At 65.3% G+C, this 8,264-nt stretch overlaps 1 protein-coding gene across 2 annotated transcripts; it reads left to right on the top strand.

The window, feature by feature from the left end:
- The first annotated feature begins 1,238 nt into the window (after positions 1-1,238).
- Positions 1,239-6,753, top strand: SHISA8 (shisa family member 8). 2 transcript variants are annotated; one of them, XM_042944676.1, is made up of 4 exons: positions 1,239-1,759; positions 4,393-4,523; positions 5,487-5,633; positions 6,048-6,753. In XM_042944676.1, the coding sequence occupies exons 1-4, from the start codon at positions 1,239-1,241 to the stop codon at positions 6,440-6,442; spliced, it is 1,194 nt and encodes a 397-aa protein (XP_042800610.1). In that variant the 3' UTR covers positions 6,443-6,753. The 2 variants fall into 2 exon arrangements, with proteins under 2 accessions (XP_042800610.1, XP_042800609.1); XM_042944675.1 differs by having other exon boundaries at positions 4,393-4,598.
- The last annotated feature ends 1,511 nt before the right edge of the window (positions 6,754-8,264 follow it).

Genomic DNA, 8,264 nt, shown 5'->3' with positions numbered 1-8,264 from the left:
CTCCGGACCTCCTTCCACCCGCTTCCCCCGCGCAGGCCAGAGGACCGGAGCGGCCTTCGGGGGGCGGGGCGGAGGGCCGGCCGATGGCCCCGCCCCCTGACCCGGTCCCGCCCCCTCTTCTGGGTCCAAGTCCAGCCCAATCTTCTCTCCCTCACACCTAGGGTAGCGAAGAGCTCCTGGGAGAACGCAGACGAGGCCATGCCCATCGCCATAGAAGCGGGGACACCCCAGGACCCCAACCCAGGGTCCAAGAGGTTCTGGGGCCAGGGGGCGCGCCCCGGGGTTAAGGCGGTGCCCCAGGCGGCACGTAGGCGGCACTTGTCCTTCTGCAGCGGCTCCGCTCGGGATTTTCTTCCCATTTGAGAGGCGGGAACATCGAGGCGCAGAGAGGGCCAAGGGCCTGCCACATGTCACCCTCCGGTCTCGGTCAGAACTGACAGCAAGAATGGGAAGGAGGAAGAGCGGCGGGGGCGGCAACGACCCTCCGGGGGCCTCTCTGTCCCCTAAGTCCCCGCACCTGTGAAACAGAGGCGCGTTCACGCGGGCCTGTGTCCGAAGTAACAGTCCCGAGAGTCATAAACTGAAGGGTCTGGGGCTCCTAGTTCCGAGGAATGTTTCGGGGACGCCTTCGGGGAGGGTCCCCGGCGGGGCGCCCGGGCTGTGCTGGGCCCCGCCGCGCCCCCTCCCTCCCCTGGCGGCGGCCGCGCTCCTCCCCCGGCTCTGCCTCCCGCCCGCCCGCCCTCCTTCCCTCGCTCCCTCCCTCCCCCGCCCGCCCGCCCGAGCCCGCGCGGAGCCCGAGCCGCAGCCAGAGCGCGGGCAGCGCGGAGCGGGCGGCGGGAAGGCAGCGGAGTCGGGCGGCCCGCCGCCCCCGCCGGGCCCGGGCCACGCACACCCGCCAGGCGCGGGAGAGGCCGGGGGCCGCGCGCGGGCGAGGGAGGACTCGCTGCCCGGCCCGGGGGGCGGCCCGGGGCGAGGACTGCCGGCTCGGGTCCGAAGTGAGTGTCGGCGGAGGACGCGCCCACTGGAGGTGCGGCCCGGCGAGCTCCCGGCCCAGCCCGCCCGGCTCCGGGGTCCGAGGAGGAAGGTGACGGCCGGGGAGGCGCCCGGCGGAGCCAGCGCCCGGGCGGCGGGGCCAGCGCGGCCCCTGAGGGCGCGGAGGAGCTGGCCCGGAGGCCCGGCGGGAGGGAGCCGCGGCGCGCCGCCATGGGCCGGGCGCTGTAGCCGAAGGCGCGGGCCCGATGGAGCGGGCCGGGGCGCGGGGGCTGCGCGGCGGCGGCCGGCCGGGGCTCCGGCTCGCGCTCGGGCTGGCGCTGCTGCTGGCGCGGCCGCCGTCGGGCCGCGCGGGCGCCCCCGAGGCGCAGGAGCCCGCGGCGCCCGGCACGGCGGCCCCGGCCGGGGGCGACCGCTGCCGGGGCTACTACGACGTGATGGGCCAGTGGGACCCGCCCTTCAACTGCAGCTCGGGCGCCTACAGCTTCTGCTGCGGCACGTGCGGCTACCGCTTCTGCTGCCACGACGGACCCCGGCGCCTGGACCAGAGCCGCTGCTCCAACTACGACACGCCGGCCTGGGTGCAGACGGGCCGGCCACCCGCGCGTGCCCGCGACGCCGCCGCGCCCCGGGACCCGGGCCGCGAGCGCAGCCACACGGCCGTCTACGCGGTGTGCGGCGTCGCCGCGCTGCTCGTGCTGGCCGGCATCGGGGCGCGCCTGGGCCTGGAGAGGGCGCACAGCCCGCGCGCGCGGCGCACCGTCACCAGGTGAGCGCGCGCCAGCCGGGGCCCGGGGCCCCGCCCGCCCCTCCTGGACCGTCCTTCCCGAAGGGTGGGCGCCCCCTCGCCAGCCTTCATCCTTCCCGCCCGTCTGTAAATTCTGGTCCTCTCAGCGGCACCCTCCTCCTGGTTTTTACTTCCGCTCTCAGTCTCCAGGTCTGTTATTCTCCCCCCATCCGCCGCCCCCTACCCTCCCCCCCCCCCACTTCGTGGAGGGAGACAGCTGATACCGTCTCCCCTTGACCTTCCGGAGGGAGCTGGGTGCGGAGCCGCCCTCTCCCGCGGCTCCCTCCTCCTCTGGACTGGTCGCCCCGGACAGAAGGCACACAAAAACCGCACCCAAGAAAGGGGGTCTGGGGCCTGAGTCCCACTAGTACCAGGTGGGGGCCATAGCATAGGTCCCCAGAGTAGGAAAGGGAAGGATGGGGCATTTTCTGTAGCTCTCTTGGGTCTCCCTCCTCTTGCTTCTTTCTCCACTTTTTCGCCTCTCCTTCCACTTCCCTCCCATCCCCACCCCCATCCCCACCCCCATAGCTGTGACTCAGGCCTGACCTTCTTTCCCTGGGGAGAAGGCCTCTCCAATCTGCGCTACTCAGTAACCACCCCCAACCCCCCCCCCCCCCCCCCCCCCCCCCAGCAAGCGTCAGGGTCTCTCCCTGTGTAGAAAGAGGCCTGAAACGTGGGGGACACAGATTTGTTGCCGCTGAGGCCAGGACGGGTGCTGGCTGAGTCTGAGCTTTGTGTGAAGCGGGGGTCTATAGGACCCGGGTTCCCTTTCTCAGCTAGAATGGGGACTCTGGGATTCTGTGTCCTCACCCTGAAACTCTCACCGACACCCACACACTCACACACTCACATCCCCCCAGCCACCCCCATGTCTTGGGGCCTGTGCCCGCCTCACCTACCCAGATCTGGGCTCCTTTTGGATACGAGACAGGCTGGTATTTAGAGGTGACAATAGAAGCCCCCAGGCCTGGGTGCTTCCCACCTCATAGACTTGAGGGGCAGGGGATGAGGGCTTCCTAGGCACTCCGCAGCACCTCTGTCTCCCAGACCACCTAGCCCACCCCCTACTAGACAGCTGTAGGGCAGAGCTGGGGGGTGCTGGCCTCAGCTACTGTGCTGCCTCCGGCGATGTGGAGGCTCTCATCCTGGCTTCTGGATGCTACGGGGGCAGGCCCTGAGTTTGGAGTCCCTCATGCAGGGCCAGGAGGAGAAGACAGGGCATGTCCTTGATTACAACAGGGCAGCAGGAGCTGAGGGCCGTGGCGGTGTAGAGCGGTGGCTTGGGCAGTCTAGCTGATGTGTCCACCTAGAACCCACTTCATCCACAGGGGACAGTGAAGCAGGTCTGGTGATGCTTTAGGAAGAGCTGGCCCACTCCCGATGTGCTGTGTGGCCTAGGCCAGTCCCTTCCTCTCTCTGGGCTTCAGCTCCCATATGCCCTCTTTTTTCTCCTCTGGGGAGACCTGAAGCCCAACTTGAGCTCATGTGTGGGCATGTGCTGAACCCCCGCCCTCTCCCCAAGTCTCACCCTTAATTCTGCCGTGTTGAGGTCGACGGTCAGCGCCCCTCCAGCTCAGAGGGCTTAGAAGGGAGTTGGAGTCTGTCCCTAGAGAAAGGCCCAGAAGCATGAAAATTACTCAGGTGTTTGGGAGAGCTGGCAGGTGTGGGCTTGCACAGAGATGAGGCCACACGGGTGGGCAGCTGAGGAGTGGGCAGGACAGGAGGCTTTCAGCCAAACAGTACCTACCCTAGGTGTCGCACCTCTCGTGTGCTTCTTCATGAATCAGCCATTTGAGTCCTCAGCACCTCGGTCTCCCCCACCCCGCCCCGCCGAGGTGGGAAGGTCAGAGTGAGCCAGAAGAAAATCGTGGATTCTGGGCACCAAAGGCAGCTGGCCTGAAGGCTGTGTCTGGCTGTCTGCAGGGAAGGCTCAGTCAGACGCTGTCACAGCTGGGTGGGGCTGGGTGTCCTGGTACCAGGCAGGTGGCTGCCCAAGGTCACATAGTCTTTGGCGCTAGGCTTCCACCCTGGGCTCTCCTGGCTCCTCCCTCCCCTTACGTCTGTTCTCCCCTCCGTGCCTGTGTGACAGCTTTGTCCCGGGGACTCGGCAGAAGCCCCTGCTGCAGGAAGGGAATTAGGTTAAGCAGATCAGGAAGGCTTCCTGGAAGAGGAGGGATTCCGGTGGGGTTTGAAGAATAAGTAGGAGTTTTGCAGAACGAGATGGAGGAAAAGATTGTTGGCCCAGGGAGCAGTGCAAGCAAAGTCCAGGAGGCTGATGCACTTGAAGAGCTTTCGTTGGGAGAGGAGGCTCCACTCGGAGTGTCTTGGAGAATGGACTCTGGGAGCGGGGGAGTCTTTGGAAAACAAGGTAGCCCTGGTGACATGTGACCCCATTAGAGTTTCCTCACCTGCTCTGGAAGTGGCCATGTGTTGGGGCCACAGGTCATGCCTGACAGTGGAGACTAGATGTGTGAGAACAATCACAGGGAAGAAGGGGGGCCAGATGGGTTGAAAGGGTGACAGTGGTGGGAGGGCTGGCCTTGGGTAGGCCAAGGCCTGGCCAGTGGGGAAGCAGGAGGTTGGGGGGACTGCCTCTCATCACTCTTCCCCCACAGGACACTGACAGAACTTCTGAAGCAGCCGGACCCCCAGGAGCCGCTGCCTCCACCTCTGGGCCCACCTCTGGGTAGCTGTGTCCAGGTGCAGATGGGGGATGGCCTCCCCAGGGGCTCCCCCAAGAACACAGGTGTGCAAGCTGGTGGGCCAGCATATGTCGATCCACAGCACAGGCCTGGGAGCAGAGGAAGGGGTGTGTTGAGGGGTAAGAGGCTCTTAGCTCTTTCACAATTGGAACGAGCTGCCTGCCTCTGCAGGCGTGTGAGTCGGGGCTGGGCAAGCCGGTCAGCTCCCCTTGGTGGAGGGAGACCCTCTGAGGTGTCCAGCAGCTTCCGGTCAAGGGGACTCTGTGAGGAAGCTTCCAGATTCAGGGATCTGGAATCAGGCTGTGGTTCTAGGCCTTGGCTCAGTGCCCCGGGGTCAGCTTCGCACCAGCCTGTGGACGCCTGTGGGCCTTTTCCTCCAGGCTGGAGCTTCCCTCTTGGGCTCTAGCCGGTGAGGCAGCAATCCCGCTCCCCTCCCCTGTATGGGTTCTAATTTTCAGAACGTTAACTCCATCTCCTGAGAAGCAGGTCCTGGGACCCGATGCCTGGCCCAAGCTGAACATGCTGAGGAGTCATCCATCAGGCTAGCACCCACTCAGGGCTGGCTGCTATTTTTTTTTTTTTTTAATTTTTAAATGTTTATTTATTTTTGAGAGAGACAGAGACAGACTGTGAGCAGGTCAGGGGCAGAGAGAGAGGGAGACACAGGATCCGAAGCAGGCTCCAGGCTCCCAGCCGTCAGCACAGAGCCCGATGCGGGGCTCGAACTCACGAGGTGTGAGATCATGACCTGAGCTGAAGTCGGAGGCTCAATCGACTGAGCCACCCAGGCGCCCCAGGGCTGGCTGCTATTAATCGCGTTATTCTGAGCCAGGCCCTTTTCCAGGCGTTGGCGATTCTGCCATCAGGTTAGGTTTGGCTCTCAGTCCCGTCCAAGTAACCATCCCCCAAGTTCTCACTGGGGAGGGGGCCGCGAAGAGGTGGTCGTGCAGGTGGAGAATGTCCTCCTGTCAGCAGGCCGGGTCTCCTCTTCCCCCTCCCCGCTCCAGACAAGAAACGCCCCAACAACGTGCCCCTGGGGTCAGCGACACCAGGACCCCTGCGTGGCCCCAGGCTGCAGGACGGCGGCAGCATGACGCTGCAGAGGGACTACGCCAAGTACTCCACCCTCAAGGCAGCCGCGCTCAAGGCCGCAGGTGAGTGGCTGGGTCTGTGCGGGAGCGCCGGGCGCCCCGGGTATCCAAGCTCCTAGATGACAAGGCTTGGGTCCTGGTTCGAGTTCCACAGTTGCCAGCCTTGCGGGTCAGCGCTCCAGCCAAATATTGTATCGGGCCTACGCAGCCAGTCGGCTCCCGCGCCTCGGCCGTGTCGCGCACCCTCGCCGGGCCACCAGGCTGTACCCCACCGAGCCCGGGGCGTGAAAACCCGCGTCTCCCAAGGCGGGTCCCGGGCCTGTCCCGCCCGCGAGGCCTGACTTTCCCTGTCCCACCCAAGAGAGGGCTAGGCCCCGCCCCTGAGGCGTGGCTTCTCCCTGCCCCGCCCCGGGGCCGCTGGGACCCCGCCCCCCGGCCCTGACCTCGCCCCCTGGCTCGTCCCCACTATCCCCGTAGAAGCCACCCCGCCGGACTTCTACCAGCGGTTCCCCGCGACCGAACCTGCCCCGCTGACCGTCCCGGCGCGGCCCCAGCGGCCCCGCGAGGACTTGCCGGCGCTGCTCGACGCCTGCCCCTGGGCCCCGCCGGGCTACGCGCCCCCCGCCGGCCTTGCTCCTTCGGGCCACTACAAGGCCTGGATCGCCGGCCGCCTGGCCCGGCCCGCCCCCCGCGGCCACCTGGCGGCTCAGGCCTCCCCCGCACCCCGGCGGCCCGGCCACGCGCCCCGGCGCCAGTTCAGCGTGGAGAAGCCGCCCGAGGCCTTCGGCCCGCAGCCCCCTGGACTTTACGGCAGTGCAGGCCGCGGGCCCCGGCACCTGAGCACCAACAGCAAAGCTGAGGTCACCGTGTGAAGACAGCCGCTGGTTCTCCCGAATCATCGCAATCTCCGGGGCGCCCTCATCTGCCTGGAGGCCGCCGTGGGCCGGTTCCCGGGGCCCATACCGTGGGGGAGGAGAGGCGCCGGCCGTGCCTGCCCTCATGCCTGCCCAAACTGGACTGGGGCCTTGGAGCCTGCAGGGCTAAGAAGGGGCCCGCTGGGTGAGGCCAGTGGTTCTGTCCTTGGGGCCTTAGGGCCAGGGTTCCTCGTGTAAATATAAAGCCTTTTCTGTGGCTCCCATCCCTGAGAATAAAGGAGCCCCAGCTTGGCTCTGAGAGGCACGGATGGTGGAAGCATTGGTCATTGACTGGACAGACGGCGGTACGGGCAGAGGGCACAGCGTGTGCAAGAGCAAAGGACTGCTCCTGAGAGCTGGCGGGCAAGTGTCCTGGGAGCCAGGGAGAGGTGGCTGGAGAGGGTAGTCAGGGCTGAATGCCAAGCTTAATGTCCATACCAGTGGGAGCCATGGGGGAGGGAGCACTTGGGCCCCAGCCACCCGGAGGCTCCCGAGCACAGGGGAGAGGGCTGTGGGGAGCCTGAGGCCCCCTGGAGGGTCCATGCCCCTTACTGGAGGTGAGCCCCTTCCGGCCAGTCACTCTACATCTTGAGTTGGTTAAACCTAGCTGATTCTCACTGACACGGTCTGGCCCTGAGCCGGCACCTGGCTTGCAGGCCACTTGGCCAGCTTGGTCCAGGGCCACCCCCCTAATGGGTGTGGGCAGTGGGCCAAGTGGACAGCTGGTGCTCAGGATGGGGGAGCCTCCTCCCAGTAGCTGCTGTAGGGGGGAAAGGGGATGGGGATGCTGGACGCGGAGCCTTGGCAGTGACCCCACCGGGGTGCTCACACAGGCTTGCATTGCCAGCTCCCCCTTCCTGCCAGGTGGGCTCTGGGTAGCTGGCTGTGGCTCAGGGCATTGCCAACAGCCTGGGTGCATCGAGTTCCTTTGTGCCAGGGATGGTTGGGAGGTTGAGGTCTGGGTTATGTCCCTCACTGTGTGACCTCAACAAAAGCCACCCAGTTGGGCCTCTGTTTCCCTCCTGTGTGCCCTAGGCATGATATATATATATATATATATATATATATATATATACTGTTTTAATAACAATGGCCACCATCTATTGCTGTTTCTTTTATTTAATCCTTGCAAAAGCCCTATGGGTGTGTGGCTTTACAGATGAGGAAATTGAGGTTTTGAAACCCAAGTAACTCGCCAAGGTCACCCAGCTGATTAGGACTCCTGTCCTCTGCCGCTGTGAACCTGATGAGCGGCAGGCAGGGCACTGTGGGGAAGAGGAAAGGTATGAACGTGTGTGCCGGCAGGGAGGGGCTCCGCTCCGGAGGTTCATGGTCTCAGATCTTCCTCCTGCCGCGCGGGGCCGCCCTGAGGCCCCCCAACCCCCAGCTCTTCACCTGTAACAGGGCCCGCCTCACTAGCTCTTCTGGCTTTTGAGGAAACCAAGGCTCAGAAGCCCCAGGACAGAACAGGGTCAAGAGTCTACGGTCCTGCCTGCAGTGAGGGCCCAGTGGCGTTAGGGGAGAGAGCCCTCACACCCTCAACTGGGGGTACGGTGCCCCGGGGCCTATCTGGCAGCTGTGTAGAGGGAGGTGGAAGGGGGGTGGGTGCTGAGTCATGGAGCCTGCCAAGACTCGAAAGATCAGGTTCCTGGGTCATCGGCCACTCAGGGCCACCCACCCTGGCGACACAGGCCTTGACGGGGCTTTGTTGGGGGGAGGTGGGTGCAACCCCTTGCTCATTCGCAGTCCCCAGGACCCTAGATCTCCATCCCAGGACTGC

Source organism: Panthera leo, chromosome B4 (genome assembly GCF_018350215.1).
Source record: "Panthera leo isolate Ple1 chromosome B4, P.leo_Ple1_pat1.1, whole genome shotgun sequence".
NCBI lineage: Eukaryota > Metazoa > Chordata > Mammalia > Carnivora > Felidae > Panthera > Panthera leo.
This window is presented reverse-complemented; position numbering and strand designations above follow the sequence as displayed.

Excerpts from the sequence above, each read along its gene's own strand:
- SHISA8 (XM_042944675.1), top strand. The coding sequence starts at position 1,239 with ATGGAGCGGGCCGGGGCGCGGGGGCTGCGCGGCGGCGGCCGGCCGGGG. Across the intron at positions 1,760-4,392 it reads GCGCGGCGCACCGTCACCAG|GACACTGACAGAACTTCTGA; the intron begins GTGAGCGCGCGC and ends CTTCCCCCACAG. Across the intron at positions 5,634-6,047 it reads AGCCGCGCTCAAGGCCGCAG|AAGCCACCCCGCCGGACTTC; the intron begins GTGAGTGGCTGG and ends CTATCCCCGTAG.